This window comes from Pavona decussata, unplaced genomic scaffold, assembly GCF_977016875.1.
Source record: "Pavona decussata unplaced genomic scaffold, jaPavDecu1.1 SCAFFOLD_219, whole genome shotgun sequence".
Classification (NCBI taxonomy): Eukaryota; Metazoa; Cnidaria; class Anthozoa; order Scleractinia; family Agariciidae; genus Pavona; species Pavona decussata.
The window spans coordinates 1,215,651-1,232,853 of NW_028145624.1; the positions used below are offsets into that span (position 1 = coordinate 1,215,651).

Below are 17,203 nucleotides of genomic sequence, written 5' to 3' on the forward strand. Positions count from 1 at the left end.
CAATTTTCGGGTTGTCTTTCTTAAATGATCAGCAACATGGTTAGACGGTGAAAGTGCGCGATATAACCTTATGGACTATCGGAGAAATTAAAGCAAAATACTTCTGAAATCGACCATACATGCCTCGCGATTATTTTTATTCAAAAACAATCCTTTGAAAATCTTCCACAAGGTCACCGCGATACCAACGGAATACATTTCCTGTGTTTACACTTTTTAGATATTTTCCCATTTAACAGAAAGCTTCTTTTATTACTGGTTCGAGCTCTTTAAATGATTAATGCATTCCTTCTTTTAAACCTACCTCTTAGCGCAAAATTATTTATTCGGTTTCGTGACAAACAGGCGCTATTTGGAACGCCTGGCAAACTTGGTGGCGCGGTAATAATTCAATCAGCTGACGAAAATTCTTCCACTTTACCGCCGCGTCACTTACCACTGGCCAATCAGCGCTCGTCATTGGAGGAGGAGCGGGCAGATTTGATTGGCGTGGCCACTTCATGGGGGGTCGTGTTGTTCGCGCAAGGCTATTGCAGATCTCTAGCATGCATGGCGGCATGCTATGGGCTCAGAGGCCACTGAAATTCCCCTTCTTAGAGACTTAGTGAAGCTTGCATGAAGAAACAAAATTGTGTCGTCTCTGAGAGGAAGCTATGTACATTTAAGAAAAATCGGATCCGAAGTCTTGATCGTTGTAGGGAATTGGAAAAGTGCGATGAGTTCAATAGTCGTTTTGCGTTTCTAGCTTCTTGACTGCGTTTGACGCGTTACTGAGTTGCAAAGGCGGAGCATATCTGTTCTGGAAAGTGTAGTGGATTGCTTTGGATTAAAATTATCCGAAGAAACTTTTGGAAACACAGCTTTGATTGCAGAACTTGAGACTGAAGGACATGTCTGGTGAGTAGAAATTTGTTTTGTTTTAAACTTGCAGACGATGACGTGCTGTACTGTAAATCCGCAGAAACTTGAATTGTATTTCTTTCCCTCTTGTTCGTGCTTTAGACTTGTCTTATTCATGTTCTGATAAAAACCATTTTATTGATTAGTTCTGTGTAAATTGGCTGACGTACAAAACAACGTCTGTTTTTTCCTTGCATGTCTTGTAGCTGTATGTACTCGTCTGAGGGACGCCATTTTGTGATAAGTCCAAAGATTGTGGCGCGTTCCAACTTTAAACTGTAATATCTCTCATAAACTCTAGAGGACCACGTGAGTTTATAATAAAAATCTCTGTTGGACTATCTTTTTTAACCAAAAAGATGAAAAGCTTTCTGGTAATACCTTTAAATTCGGGAAAACTATTGACGCTTCGCTATCTTCCCTTTAAACAGAACCGCGGCCATTCATGGGTTATGTTGCCAATAACAGTTGATTTTTCGTTCGATGGGCGTAACACACGGTTCAGGAATATAACAATTGGAACATTTGTGGAAGTAAAAATCTTCACAGCCAAGTACTTGAGGAAAACGTCTTTCGTAGATTGAATACACGAGAATCTTGTGATTCTTGAAATGCGAACAAAGGCACGAACCAATGTTCTAGCGATATGAATAATTACTGCATATGACATAAGATGGCGGATGTACGGTGGGTGAAAAATCGAAAAAGGTCATTTCTTTTTAGCAGACGCATTTTATTTTGCATGTATTTTTGGTCTGTTTTAGACCGCTACTGCACCGCTTATAAGTATCGCGAAAAGATGTCGTTCGTGAAAATGTTCTCGATACGTTTACCGGGCGAAACATCTGCGTTCTTTGCGATTTTGTATTATTTATGAATGTTCATTTGTTGTTCTATCGGAGTTTCCCCGTGGAATGGAGCACGGATGAAATACGTACTAATTTTAGTTGGAGTCTTTTCTATAAGAAGAGTCCGACTTGGCTATGCTTTCGATGACCATTTGCTTGCAACTTTTATATCGCCATGGCTTCTCTTCAATTCAGTTTACTCGTACTAAACGATCATTGATGCAGAGCTATCAGCTAAGACCAACGTTGGGAGAAAAAAATAAAGCTTAAACTGTTCAAGATGACTGAAAGTATGATTTATTTTCATGATAATAATCCATCAGCCAGACAACGCCTTGCAAACTCTGGTCTCCAGAGCTGGAACGATCACAATTCAACATGTGTTTCAAAATATCTAAGTGTTGCATTCTTGGTTTTCTTATTTATTATTTTCTCTCTCCTAATTGTAAAGCTTGTGTTCTCACTTTTCAGGACGATCAAAGCGAGGCCCTGGTAGACCAAGAACCACAGAAATTTTGGTGAGTTGTTTCCACCGTTTTTCTTTTGTAGTAAATAAGGTTAGAAGGTTAAAACTTTGCTTGGTTATCCGAACCTGTGGCATTAATTTTATCACGAGCTCTATTCGTCGTATGTCTTTGGTTGTGTTCGGACCGTTTCCTTGGCTAATCTCTGTCTGCTAGAATTTCAACTTTTTTTGTGTCCAATCGACATACTGAGGAATTTATTAGACTTAATCCAAGCGTGTTAAAATAGAAAATTAAACTGAATTCCACTATTTGTTTAAGATAGTCAGAGCAAGAGGCTCTACATAACTTTTGGTTCTTAGAAATTGGAAATAATGCAATGCTTGTCTAGAAAACATTTTTTCACCTGTACGGAAAATTTGATATATCGTCTGTTCGACTGTTTTAAAGATTTTTTTTGTTATTTTTGGATCACTATATACGATTTCATCTGACAGGTTCTCAGTTTACAACCAAAATTTTTTCTCACACAAAAGACTTTATAGGTTTTTGCAATAGCACTCTTTCAAGTTGTGCTGCTGCTTACAAGTTTGTGGCTAAGAGAGACACAAAGTAACCTTAATGAAGTATCAAGTGAAGCATCTTGCGTTGTCGCTCAAAGTTTTGCTCAATCTATTGGCCTTACTATAACATAATATGGTCCTTCACATTGGCCCTAATTATCTTGTTCTGTAATTGGAATGACTTAAAATCACTCACATAATTGTCGTGGTTTTTTTTTTTTTCTGCTGGCTGAAAAAGCAATAATTATGGTTTTTAGTTTGGAAACTGTGACCGGGTCTGTTAAATTTCCTCTGTGTCTATTCCAAATTGGATTCTAAATTTCCTTGCCAATGTTTGACTAATGAAGGCCTGTAATTTACTGTGCAGGAAGCTAACAGGAAGTAGAGGAGATAAGATGTTCAAGGAAGTATTTGACAATTTTCAAGTTCTTCCATCTGGGAATTGGATTTATAGTTTAACTTGAAAGTGTTTTCCAAATTCCACGATACATTTTTACAGATGTGAAGTTGACATATATTAATGTACAGAACTATTTTGGATTTTTGACAGATACAGATACAGTTCAAGTAAATTGTTTTTTAGCAACTTCCCTGTTGTTTTTGTGACATCTTTGAATTAGAGTGATGTCGTGAATATCTTGTTAGGGCTTAGAAATATTTACGTTATATTTGTTGTTGCCTGTGATCTCCTGTCACTGACATGAACAAATACTTGCTCTTTAAGAATGATCTGTCTACTTTTTATTGTATTTCTGTTTAATATGTTAATTTCTGAGGTTTTGGGTTCATTGGTACGATAAATAGGCTATTTTAATGCAAAAAACCTCAAAGAGCATAAGTCTTGGTGCAATGGTGTCCTTGTTTATCCTTTTTTTAGTATCTTAACAGACAAATTGAATTTATGTCACCTTTAGAAAAAAAATTAATTTCTTTGTGTTTTGTTTCCACTTATTTTGTATTTCTTGGCTGTAAACCTAGTATAAGGAAAATAAAAATTGACAGGCAGACATCACATATTTTTGGCATTATGTCAAAGTTATGACAATGCAATTTTTGCTGTGTTTTACAACTGTTTCTTCACCCTTATGCAAGGGGCTCATGGCAAAAAATTATTTTTAAGTAACATTTTAACCTATTTCTTGCATAGCACATGTAATTGTGATTATTTAGCTCATTGACCTCAATAAAATTTTGCATAGTTTTGTTTGTAACTTTCTTGAATGCTCATGTATTATTTTTCTGATGGACTGCAGTCACTGAGCCCGTATCCAAGCTCTCCACTAACACCAGACTCTGAAGAGAACTTCATAATGAGCATGAGAGAAGAGGGCCGTTCAACAAGGGTGCGAAACAGACCAAAGCCTCAGCCTGCAAAGAAGACCAGAGTCAACGCTCACAGGTACTGTGTATTTTTTTTAAACTTGTTTAATTCACTTGTGAACACTGTATTGTAAAAGAACTCATCTAACCATTTGTTTTTGGGTCGTTATGACACAATAGTCTCCAATATTTTCATGTAATCCAGTGAACAATATAATTTGCTTGAGCATGTATTACATTATACCACTTGATTATAGTGTAATTTTATTTTCGTGGAAGAAATGTGTTTTGTTGTTCCATAAAGCCATTTTTTGCTGTATTTTTTTAGTTACTGTGTCAAAGGTTATGATATGTTTAACTTAATTTTTTTTAAAGTAGACTGTGATGAATATTATTTACTTAACAATATTGTAACCTATTAAATTTGTCAATTATCCCTGTAATTTGTCAGGGATTAAAATCTTTCCTGTTTAACACAATGGGGATTCCTATTCAAATATAGTAAATAAACATATGCCTGACTGAGCATGACAACTGGTTTTACATAGAAGAACATTTGAGAGTGTTATTTTCTAATATGAAAGGATAATTATGTAATTCTCATCTCATCCAAATTGTTCTGTAAAAGTTAACTTCAACATCAAAGAAAGTAAATATTCTTTGTCTTTCAAAGGAATTAAGTCTGAGTTAACCCTAAATTGCTGTCTCTGATCATTACTCTGCAAGTTTTTACAGTAGAAGTCAAAAGCATTCAATCCATTCTGTTTCTTGCTAACTTCGTAAATTAAAATAACCTTTCCACTTCACAGAAAACTGTGACTCTGGTCCTTTGTCACGGTTCATTTAATCTTCCTTGATCTGTTTGTGTTTCAGTTAAATTTGAGTTGACCATTGCAAGTGTTATTGTCCTCTTAAGTCAGTCACAAGTTACTGTATTTTGTGTTATTTTATTTTCAGTAAGTTGAAATCTCCTATCAAATCCTCACCCATTGGTTCCTGCACTGAGCATAACCGTGATAACCATGACATCAATCCAAATCATGGCGATTTGATGGTAAGGAAAATGTACTGTTGGGCCCTGTTTCTTTTTTAACAGAGCAGTAGAATTTTAAGTACTTATCACTCTTGGGTTCCAGCCCAGTCAAAATGTTCCAGTAGCTGGCAATTTTGCTGCCTTCAATGAAATATCTGTGGCCTGTTTCACACCAAAAATTAATATTACATCTCAAAAATTAATACTAGGTGTCAACTAGTTGCCCACTACTCAATCCATCTTGCCTACTACTCAAAACAATTTTGACTGGGCTTGGGTTCTGAAAACTTGGTCAGCTAGGGGAGGTTAAAAATGGTTTCAAACAAGTTTTGATTGGGGAGCTGTTTACTGAGAGACATTCAACTCTAATAATAAGTTATAAGATAATTCAAAGAGGCTAGCTCACTATATTTTAAACAAGCTATCACTGAACTCTCACAGCTGAAGAACATTTAAAACTATAACTATTAAGATGATTTGCTGTAATTGGCGGGAGATGGTAACATGGAAAAGAGAAGTAAGTAATAAGTGATAAGTAAATTAGTGAAGAGACAACTTGAAATAAAACCCTTATAAAGGAAGGCAAGAGGGAAATTGGGTTGACAGCAATAGGAAGCATTTTTTTATTTTGTGTTTGTCAGACTTATAGAACACAAAATGTAGGTAAAGTTACTTGTAGGCAGAAACTGAAGGGCTGAGAGCAGTTTTAGTTTTAGCTCACATTCACCGGATTTTTTGCCTGTGGCCTTGAATTCCTTCAGGAAACATTGCTCCAATGTTTTATCGACAGTTACAGTTTTGTAAAATAATTTAGAGGCTGTGTGAAAAGAATAGCCCTAATTGTGTTGATTTTCGTTTGTAGGTAGAAATAGTCATGCCACTATTTTTTTATTCAAATTTAGATTTGTGATAATTTGTCTCCCCTAACAGGAGATGTCATCTTACTCTGTGCAGGCTCTGGATGGGTCAGGACAGCCGCTGTATGATAGCTTGACATCTGATGGCTTAAGAGTTACCAACAGAACAGACATGGAGGACGAGTTGTAAGTCCTTTATCCATCTTTTATGTCTGTCATCTCTGTTTATTGCATTCAACAAAGGAACCACAGGTTAAATATTGTATTGGAAGACCTGTGGCATCTATCGTGAAGTAAAATGGAGGTTTTTGTCTCTTTCTCTGTAATGTTAGAAGAAGATTTTTTCAGAGCTCAGAAGTGGTCTATACAGTAGTTGCCTTGCTTTTATGAAGCCTGTTGGCTTCACTTTCAAGACGTCAAAACACACTCCTATGTGTATAATCTTTAGTGGGTATTATTTCATCGGTCTGATGACATGATATGTATAATAAGCAAATTATATTTAAAAGTAACTTACAAAGTTGTATTGTATTATAAGTCAGGAATTATTTTAAGTAATACTGTTAATGCTTTGTTACCCAAGATTTGGGGTTAGTTGACCATCATTATCGCTTTATCCATATTTCACATGGTGCCTCCTAATACAAAATAGTTTTTGCACAGTTTATGACTATGCGGGAAAAAAAAAGAAAATTGAGGGTAACCACGCATTTTTCAGAGATAATTAAGCAACAATAATTCAAAAAAGTGCCAAATACAGAACAATGTGTGGCATTTTTTTCCCAAAAATAGAAGCTCGATTATTTCTGTAAAATGTGTGGTTACCCCTAATTTTCTGATTCCAATAACTCTTGCCAAGATCTGCTTTACCCATGTAGTTATAAACCATGCAAAAATATCTCTGTTTTAGCAGGCACTGCTGTTAAAAAACCCAACTTTCTTGAACCATCCTGTGATGCGCAGAATGTATGCGCAGTTGCAAAAGGATGCACCATCCTTAGGAGCATTTCAGAATCCACATCAATAAGTACAGTTGCCCTTTATATTTACGGTCCTTTTACTCAAGTGCTGCACAACCTTACTCCTTTGCCGGTCAATTTTCTTTTTAAATAGGGCCAAGAGCAAAGTTTGTTCATTCTGCAACTGTGGTGTGGAGATGCGCATGTTTCATGGCAAACTGCAGAGATATGCACCAACTCCAGGATTCAATGCCAGCAAGAAGCTCCAAAACAGACTCCACCGGCAGAATAGTGGCTGTGACCCCTTCAGAGACCGGCTAGATTTAGATCCATTGGACACAGGACAGTTTGTTGAAGATCAGCCCGAACCTCAGCCAGTTGTAACTCGCCGTGGGCCTGGCAGACCCCCTGGACGTGGTAGAAGGAAAGGAATCGTTGTAGTTGGTTTGCCACTGAGATCTGGTACCCAGGAATTGACAATTGATAAGACGACATATGGAACTGCGAGAGAGAAGGAGCTAAGTGATGTGTTTGAGGAAGATGGCTACACTTGGGCTCATCATTGTTGTGCCGCATGGTCTGAAGGAGTCAGCCAAACTGATTCTTATGATTTAATAAATGTTGATAAGGCTGTTGTTGACGCTTTATCTGAGGTAAGAGCATTGTGTTGGCTGGCACAATTCTGTTTTAGTATAGCTACCACTGTCGACAAAAATCTACACTTCACGGAAGAAGCCCAACCACCCCTTCCTCCCTAATCGAAGTTGAAATAACCAAAAACATGATTTTGCTTGGGGTCCTCAAAATTTTGTACTGTCCACTTTGTTGGTGGTATAAGGCTTCAAGGCTTCTCAATAGTTTTGTCTCGGATTGTAGTTATATGGTTAAGGCTGTCCAGTGTCCTGTCTTCAACTGGCCAGAGTATTCATTGAGTGGATAACTTTATCCAGTGGATAAGGCGGAGCAAGTGTACTCAATTAATGTTTTTGGCAAGATTTCTGCATACTAACCTCTTACTTCATTATACATATGCTCTTGTCTATTCACAAATTAAACAGCAATATGGAAGTTTCCCGCACAGTTAATCTGCCAGATAGTGACTTATTCAGTGGGTAAAGTCATCTAGCCTTTAGATGATTTGAGCCCGGTGTATAAATAGTGCATAAACCAATTTTGGTGGTTAGTGGGGCTATTTAGCATTTTTCACCCAAGTTGGCTTGGAAACAGACAAGTGTTATGTGCAAGTTAACTTTGTTTCATTTGTAATTTTCAATTTAATTATTGTGTAATTCACTTGCATTACATTTTATTCCATAGCGTTGCAGTCATTGCAATCGATTTGGTGCGAGTGTGGTTTGTCAGATTCCGCGGTGCGGCAAGACCTACCATTATCCCTGTGCTGCCAGTAGTGGCTCCTTTCAGGTCTGTCCTGTTCACTCGATTTCAACATACTTGCATCTATAGGGTTCTCATTAGTTAGTTAAAGTCTTTATTGAAAATCATCATGGGAAGCGTACATTCGAATTTACAATCATGTGTAAGAATACATTCATATTCCTAAAATGTACAACAGAATGTATTTCATTATTTTATTTTTTAAGACAACACTAAGTATGGTAAGTGTCAGATACGATAAAACAAGCATATATTTAAAGTAAAGTCATGTTAAATCGTTCAGTGTGCACAGATGCCGTGGTAACTGAAAGTTGTAGGAGGTAGAAGCTGATATAGTGGGCCATCAGGGTCAGTGGATAATTGTGACCAAAGGTGCCTGTGACTGGTATACTTTTAATTTTGGATTCCCATTTTAATTAAAACAATTTTGATATCCTTGCAGGACATTAAATCCATGACTATGTTGTGCCCAGATCACTTGGAAGATGCAGGACGTCTTGGTAAGTAATTTAAGAAGTGAGAATCCTCTGTGGTCTCTAGTTTAGAAATGTTGTTGTTAGGAAAGAAGTTACACACAAAAGTGGGCATGCAAGTTGACTCCCAAGGGATACCTTCATGGATAAATGGCTGTCTGAAAATAACACAAATGGTCGGAAGGATCTCATTCATCAGAATAACGAAAGAAATTAATAATAATAATAATAATAATAATAATAATAATAATAATAATAATAATAATAATAATAATAATAATAATAAATAATAATAATTAAAGTAATAATAAATAATAATAAATAAATAAAATAAAATAAATGGTTTCATTAGAAGCTGGCAACCGGCAAAAATCGCCACCTACTTTGTCAGAATTTACCTCTTACCTTCGCCGACTTTGTCTTTATTTTTACTCAAATTATTAAAAAAAATTTCAACAGGTCACAGCCTACTTTAGTTAGCTCAGAAGGGTATTTCAAAACTTATTAAAACCCCTGCAGTAGCATTAATATCATATTCGTCTCTGCCAGTAGTCAAAATGGCACTGTCTACAATGTAGCTGCAGGTCGGGGTGTTCAAGTCCACAAGGAGGTGTGAAGGGCCTTTTTGGATGTGGAAATTTGCAATTCTTTTGGAGTTTGAATGTCTTGACGTTTTTTTTTTTTTAGTGTAAGATTGGTACTACTTGGCGGGGGGGGGGGGGGGGGGGCAAAACTCTTGGGCTTGGTTATTGCCCCTGGGTATTTTTCTGGGCATCAGCTAATGACTTCATTCATGCCATGCCATGCCATGCCTTGATATTAAAATATGGGAATTGTGCCTTCGTAGACTGTGAGAAAATTCTGATGTATTGTTTTGTTACCTCATACTATTCTAACTTCCAAATAACAGTCATAAGTAATCTTGTTTGTGATACTGTTACTTATTTTCCTAGCGGGCAGTGAAGCAGAGTGCGTCCTCTGTGGGGAAGCTAAAGATTTTGCTGATCAAATCTTCTGCACAAGCTGTGGCCGTCATTACCACGGACGGTGCTTGGAGCCATCTGTTGATTTGACTTCTGTGATCAGGATGGGCTGGCAGTGCCCAGATTGTAAAGTCTGTCAGGGTTGCAGGTTTGTTCTTTGCTTTGTGACAGTTACATGTACATTTTTAAAACCCCTTTCTCCCTATAATTCCAGTCTTTAATTAGAACAATAAGAGACAAAAAAAGCCGTAATTAGGGAGGTAAATGGCAGGGACATTATATATTAGGCTTTTTTTGAAATATGAAAATTCAGTGAGGCCTAGAGGACATGAAGAACAGCAATGAATAAACAGTGTGAAGCTGAAAGGAGCATATATTAAAAGAAGCATATTGCATGACCTGTGGATTTATGAGACCCCTATTCCTTTATGACATTGTGAACTGGCTTGTCACAAGATGTTACTTGTAGCGTAAAGGGCACATTTTAATGGTCAGGGCTGAGTTGCTCGAAGCATGGTTAGCGTTAACCATTGGTTAAGAGGTATTAAAACCTATAGGTTGTTATGGTGTTTAACCCAGGTTAGCGCTAACCATGCTTCGAGCAACTGGGCCCTGGATTAACTGTTTAACTTACACTAATCCACCATAGATTGATCGTTCTGTACCCTATTTGTATAGGCAGAATCATAAATATATAAATAAGCATATCATGGTCAAATTCAAGGACATGTATCACTGACAATGGTTTGAAGAGTAATAAAGATCCAGGCAATATTTCAAGCATTTTTATTAATAATTTCCACAACAGTAACTCAGTCTTCTATTTCAACTAGCACTTGTCAGATAATAGTGCTTTTGTCAACAGTACTAAATGGACTAACCTTGAGCCCTCTTCCCAGGTAAAGCAAAGTCGACACATGACAGTTAGTGTCCGTCTGTCCCCTTTCCTATTGAATACCATGACCTAGGGAGTCTGTCCTTGAAAAAATGGAACATGTACCAGAGCATGAGATGGATGTAGGATGACAGTGGCCTGGGTCGATATTATTATTAAACAGAAACGTTGGATCAAAGTTAACATTGAGTTTTAAACTTTATAGGCAGCCTGGTGATGACAACAGGATGTTAGTTTGTGACTTGTGTGACACTGGGTATCACACATACTGCCTCGACCCCCCTATGAGTACAATACCCAAGACTGGATGGAAGTGTCTGGTTGGTTATCTTAATTTATTTTTTTGGCATTGATTATGAATAAGGAACTCTGTCTCCAAGAAATGACTTACCCTACTAGTTCAGCACTCTTGAGGAGGAACTTTACAAAGTCCCCTCCTTCGTCCTTGATCCCCTCTCAGGGGATGGCTGATGATAGGTGCATTAGCTACAACATAGTTATTAATTCAATGCCTGAAACAAAAAAGCAAACAAACAAATAAACAACAACAACAAAAACAAAAAAACACCAAGGTTGGGACTTGTGTTCTTGGATAGTTCAATTTACATTGTGGTGCTTGGGCAAACTGTTGAGGAGGAAGTAGCAACCTCCTAGTGGGCTCATTATAGAGAAGGTAGTGAAGCTCTGGTTTGGTGAGTTACTGAATTTGGTTTACATGCAGTTTGTTTATAATCAACAAACATTTTTCTTGCTTCCTCAGAGTTGTCGTCGATGTGAAGACTGTGGTTCAAATACCCCTGGAGGAGGACCTACCTCTCGCTGGCACCACAACTTCTCTGTGTGTGACAGTTGCTATCAACAGCGTAACAAGGGCCTGTTTTGCCCACTGTGTGGGAGGGCTTACCGACAGTTCACTGATGTCGCCATGGTACAGTGTCTTTACTGTGAGAAGTGGATTCATGCTAGCTGTGATCACATTGATAGAGAGGATTATCAAAAGTATAGCTCCAAAGATCTTCCCTATGTCTGTCCCAAATGCAAGCCAAAGAAGGGATCTCTGCAGCTGTTGGTGAGTTTCATTATTTTGTATCTTGCTTGTGGATTCAGTTGCTAACAAAGGCAGAGGGGAATAATTCATTCATTCTGTCTCTCTCTCAAAAGTTAATCTAATCAGGAAATTGTTATGGTTAATCAATTTAATTTATCCATTTAGCAAGTGACAATTTCTTAACTGTGTTGTAAAAATGGACTCTGTAACAATAAAAATGCTGCCTTTGTGTAATCGCTTTTGACCAACTGGTGTGGTAAACTTTAGAGTGAATATATATATTTCTAATTGTTTGTTTAAAGTTTGTATGCCATTTCAGTTTTGCGAAATAACTTTGATAATGTACTATATGTCAGTATTAGATAGCAAGAAAACCAACTGATTGAAGCTTATCCAAACTTACATGTACCTGGCAGATGATTTTAACACTCTCTCCAAAGGTCAAAGAAACTTGTTGAGTATGTAGTAACACTCCTTTGTTGATGATTGCAGGACAAGAATCATGGAACTGAGCTTGGTTTTAATGACCCACCAACTGATGAAGACATGTCATTTGACTATCCACCAGAAGACAAGCGCACACTGACAATGGCAGCTGGACGCATGAGCCCTTGTAACATGGATGATGGACTTCTTTTACCTTCCCATCTGGATGATCTGAATCCTCTGCGGCACTTTGATCCTGTCCTGGATGTCACTGACACTGAGACCATTCCTATTCCCAATCTCGACAACATTGAGCCTGAGAAACTGTCTTTGGGTGAGAAACTGCCGCTCGATGAAGAAATGGAAGTGGTTGTGAAGCCTGATAATGAATTGGACATGCTAGCAACACCTGCTGATCTTACTGATTCCTGTTCATTGCCGTCATTTTCGGTAATGGACCGGCATCTGTCAGAGCCAAAAGCACCCCCGCCTATCTACTATCAACATCGTAATTCCTATATTACACCTCCGAAGGTATCAGGGAAGAGAAAACTGACTGGCAAGATTAAGGTTTGTATACTCATACTGACGCAATTCAACAGTACCAGTCACTTGTACTGGAGGGTTGCAGCTGTCAAATTTAAGAAATCTATGGCATACATTTTCCCCTGCTTCATTAACTTTGTTATTTCTTTCTCCAGTCCAAGGCAAGTGGAACTCCTGCGCGTAAGAAGTCAAAACATGGTAAACCAGGTCGTCCACCTAACAAACTGAAGAGTAAAGCAGTACCGCAGACCTCACCTGGCAAAGAAAATGTGGTGAGTAAAATAAGCTGCTGTTCTGTTTAGGGAGTGGTAATTTAATTATCAGTCATAACTGGACTATTGTTTATTCACAGGCAAGCGCTGCAAACACAGTAGATCAGACAAACCAGGAAGAGGAGTCTGAGAGTCTGCACACCACCCTGGTGCTCTTTTCTGCAGATGATGAATTTACCACAAAGCAGGACATGTGTCTGTGCTGTGGTAGTTTTGGCAAAGGTTCAGAGGGTCAGCTGATTATGTGCTCACAATGTGGACAGTCTTACCATCCTTACTGTGTTGGTGTCAAGGTAGAGCAGACTTCTATTCAGCTTTTAAAAAACTAGTTTGGGAGTTTTTGATGCAAACAATTATATTGCAATAATCCACTTTTGAAAAGAGTGGCAGCCTGGGGATGGAAGTGGGCACACATTCAAGTATTGGATCTTTAATTTGGGGGCACAGCGTATGATGTGATGCTTTTCTGGAAGCTTGCACTTTCTTCTACCATAATTATAGAGGTTGTCCATATTAATTACTACACAGACAATACATTTTTTTAAAGTTTTTAAAGGGCACCTCCACTCCAAACAGCAAATTGACGGTAAATTATCGGAAATAGTGTCTAAATTCTAAATTTTAGTTTAAAAAGTAGAAGTGACATTCAAGTGGGCCATAAATCAGATATGATTATCGACTATTTTCGATTTTAAATTTCCCGGGCGCCGCCAGTTTGGATTTCATGACGTCATACGGTTGCTGCTATTGTTAGTAAGCAGAAGTTCTTTTGTGTGAAACAATCGTGAAACAGTTGAGCAACCGTATTGCGTAATGAAATCCAAGATGGCGGCGCCTGGGAAATTTAAAATGAAAAGTAGGCGATAATTAAATTCTGTCTTCTCTGACACAGAAATATTATTTCCATGTTTTCCAACGAAATTTGAAATTAGACAAAATTTAACGGCAATTTATTTCAAAAGTGGAGGTTTCCTTTAATTAAATGAGCATCGATGTATTTTATTTATTATCGTTGTTGAGTATTAGATGGTGTGGGTCTATATATCAATGTGGACAGGTTGCAGTTAGAGTTCTGCCATCATCCCAATCCAAACAAAGTTGCTTATGTGGTCAGTGGTCTTTGTCATGGCTTCAGCTTGGGTTTCATTTAATTTGTAAATTTGGATTGTCTGGTATGGGGCTGCTTTAATTGCACTTGTTATAGGAATCAAGTTCTAGTTTGTTATAAAACCAAGTGTCTTCCTTTTATTTTAAGATCAACAAAGTGGTCTTAACAAAGGGCTGGCGTTGTCTGGATTGTACTCTCTGTGAGGGCTGTGGCAAGGGAAGTGACGAGGCACGTCTTCTGCTGTGTGACAGCTGTGATATCTCTTACCACACCTACTGCCTTGATCCTCCACTTGGGCATGTACCACAGGGAGGCTGGAAATGCAAGTGGTGAGTAATCGTTGTCCTCTGTAGTTGAGTACTTAGATCCTCCATTTCATATAGTACATGGAACTAGTGGAATTTTGTGGTGGGACAAGGTCCTAAGTACAATACCGCCTTTGCTTTCTTTCTGTCCATTTACTTAAACATAAACGAATAAAACTATGAACATAAGCAATACCTCGGTTTGTTCTTCTTGACCAAGCCAGTTATTATCCTCCTTGCAGTCTTGCTCTGTTTGAGTGGAAGGCTGATACATGTAGTATCTTTTCCTTCAGGTGTGTTACTTGCATTGACTGTGGAGCAACTACACCAGGAGTTGGTTGTCAGTGGATGTCAAATTACACCCAGTGTGGTCCATGTGCAAGCAAAACAACGTGTCCTGTCTGCAAAATCAAGTACAACACCAATGACCTCATGATACAGTGTGCACATTGTGAAAGGTAAGCTGTAAGATGTAAAGTGTTAATGGTAGAGCTGATAACTTCATGTTAGAGTACATCCTGCTTTATAATGCTGCTTTATAACTCTGAAGACCACCATCTTAAGTTCACATTTTCTGTATGATTATCTACATTGTCATGTCGATCATTTTGTTGGCGTGATACTTTGTAAACATAAATGCATTGTCTGGAAGAGGTATTTTCATAGGAATTATCTCAATCCTCATATATATTTTAAAATTAACACCTTACCCATACATAAATTACATGTGGATCACCAATAAGATGAAATCAAGTGAATACCTAAAAGTTATTTGTAAGACACAAGGGAAGAACTTGAAAACCCCTGTGGAACTTTTTCAATTGTCTTCCCATGCCCACCTTGGCCAAAAACATCTATGGATGGTTTCCATGCACTATAATAGTTGTTTAAAAGCAGGTTGGCTATTTTTACTTTGTCATTGATGAGAATTTCATCATGACTAAAAACAGAAATAACATAGTCTCTTTAACGCCAGGTAAAATGTTATGGGGGAGCAGGAATGGCACAGTGGTGAGAGTGTTCACCTCCCACCATTGTGGCTTGGGTTTGATTCCTGGCCTCGTCCTCATGGGGGTTGAGTTTGTTGTTGGTTCTTGTCCTTCCTCCAAGAGGTTTTTCTTCTGGTACTCCAGGTTTTTCCTCTCCTCAAAAACCAACATTTCCAAATTCCAATTCGATCTGGAGAGTGTACCCATACTGAAAAGTGCGTTTGATCATCTTGTCATGGAATTATGCAGTATTCAAATTTTCAAATTTGTAAAATGTAACTGAGGTAACTGAAACGTTCATTTTTGTTCAAAATTGTTGCTAAGACATCTTCTGTATACATATCATGTATTGTTTTCTCTTGTAGATGGCTTCATGGCTCATGTGATGGTCTTGTAAATGAGGAAGAACTTGATCGTGCAGCAGATTATGGATATCACTGTTTGTATTGTCGGCCAAAAACCAAACAAGCACTTGTTGGCGTCAGCGGTATGTCTAGTAGAACTCCATCTGCTTCCCATCCTTTCTTCTCCTTCTTATCTTCTGCTGGAACTAACACTCTGCACGGTTAGTAAGTACTTAACTGAGCACCCTAGAACCCTCTGAAGAAATTGCTTTTTCTTTTACTAGAAAGTCTGTCACGTAGACCTAGCACTAGATCAGACGATTTCATGTGAAAAGCTTGTCAAGATAATCATGATCTGTTCTTTGCAAAAAAAGGAAAAGGTCTAGGAATGTTGTTTGGTTTATTGTCAAGCGTATTTGAGATCAAAAATCACTTTCAGAAAGAGTTGTTTTAAAGGCCAGTATAGTTCAGTTCAGTTTCAGCCGCTAAATGTCTGTCGTTGGATGTAGGCCAGAGACACTTAAAGTCTCTGAACATACACAGTTCTGTTTTCTCTAATTTTAATTTTCACTTGGAGGGGACACTTTCAAGAGTTTAAAACTCAAAAATGATTTCGCCAATTTCTGAAAATTTATAATCAACATAAATGTGCCAAGGAACTTAATAATTCTTAAAATTATTTCCTTGAAAGCGATTTCCGTAAGTTCACCCTGCATGTTTTCCTCACACTTTATAAAATGTTCTGTAACTTTTGAATACAATGTAAGTAAGGTAAACCCCAACACATTTTTTTAGCCTTTGGGATCCTGACCTAGAGAAAAAAGACAAATTTCCAAAAGAAAACAAATCGCTTTGAGTTGAAACTCTAACACGATGGACCTTCAAGTCTCGACTGTGCAGAAAACTGGGGAATTCATTTTCTGAAAAAAACCAATGAAATATTTGAATACCCAGTTCTATAAGTTTTAATCTGATATAAGGTTTTGGGTATCTGTGATATAACTAAGAGGCACTACATCCTTTAAACTGGAGGCACCCCTGAAGGTACATTGTAACCTTAATGAGCATAAACTCTGAATGTGAATTAATGATTCCACTTCCCACTGATGGTCAATTTAAAGTTCTAATTATTGGCATGACGTGCCAACACACGCTTTTTTTTTTTTGCATTTAGCTTGAAAGGAGCTTGAACTCTCTTGAAATTTGTGTTATCTTTTATGGCATCCTTCAAATTTATAGTTTACTTTGACCTTATAACAGTACCACCACGTTACAAAAGATGTGTATTTGGGTTCAGAGATGTGGAGGGTATTTAAACTACAAGCCTTGTCAGCTTATCTAACTCACGCCGGCTAATCTTGTCTCATGTTATCTTTTATTGTCATCTTTTCTCATCTGATCTATTCTCATCTCATCTTTTCTTTTTCTTTCCTCTTGCACCATATTATTATTTGCTTGTTACATTGCATTTTCAT

General features: G+C 37.7%; 1 protein-coding gene across 3 annotated transcripts in view; it reads left to right on the forward strand.

Moving 5' to 3' along the window:
* The first annotated feature begins 507 nt into the window (after nucleotides 1-507).
* Nucleotides 508-17,203, forward strand: part of LOC146459425 (histone-lysine N-methyltransferase 2C-like) — a 40,861-nt gene continuing 24,165 nt past the window's right edge. The window contains exons 1-17 of one of the 3 annotated variants that reach the window (XM_085089634.1): nucleotides 508-897; nucleotides 2,220-2,266; nucleotides 4,029-4,174; nucleotides 5,053-5,149; nucleotides 6,059-6,171; nucleotides 7,099-7,597; nucleotides 8,262-8,366; nucleotides 8,782-8,839; nucleotides 9,766-9,943; nucleotides 10,896-11,010; nucleotides 11,451-11,759; nucleotides 12,231-12,734; nucleotides 12,866-12,982; nucleotides 13,063-13,275; nucleotides 14,238-14,419; nucleotides 14,689-14,853; nucleotides 15,750-15,949. In XM_085089634.1, coding sequence (XP_084945760.1) covers nucleotides 891-897; nucleotides 2,220-2,266; nucleotides 4,029-4,174; nucleotides 5,053-5,149; nucleotides 6,059-6,171; nucleotides 7,099-7,597; nucleotides 8,262-8,366; nucleotides 8,782-8,839; nucleotides 9,766-9,943; nucleotides 10,896-11,010; nucleotides 11,451-11,759; nucleotides 12,231-12,734; nucleotides 12,866-12,982; nucleotides 13,063-13,275; nucleotides 14,238-14,419; nucleotides 14,689-14,853; nucleotides 15,750-15,949 — 3,055 coding nt within the window. In that variant the 5' untranslated portion in view covers nucleotides 508-890. The remainder of the gene's footprint in view (nucleotides 898-2,219; nucleotides 2,267-4,028; nucleotides 4,175-5,052; nucleotides 5,150-6,058; nucleotides 6,172-7,098; nucleotides 7,598-8,261; nucleotides 8,367-8,781; nucleotides 8,840-9,765; nucleotides 9,944-10,895; nucleotides 11,011-11,450; nucleotides 11,760-12,230; nucleotides 12,735-12,865; nucleotides 12,983-13,062; nucleotides 13,276-14,237; nucleotides 14,420-14,688; nucleotides 14,854-15,749; nucleotides 15,950-17,203) is intronic. The other 2 variants (XM_085089635.1, XM_085089637.1) reach the window with 2 other exon arrangements.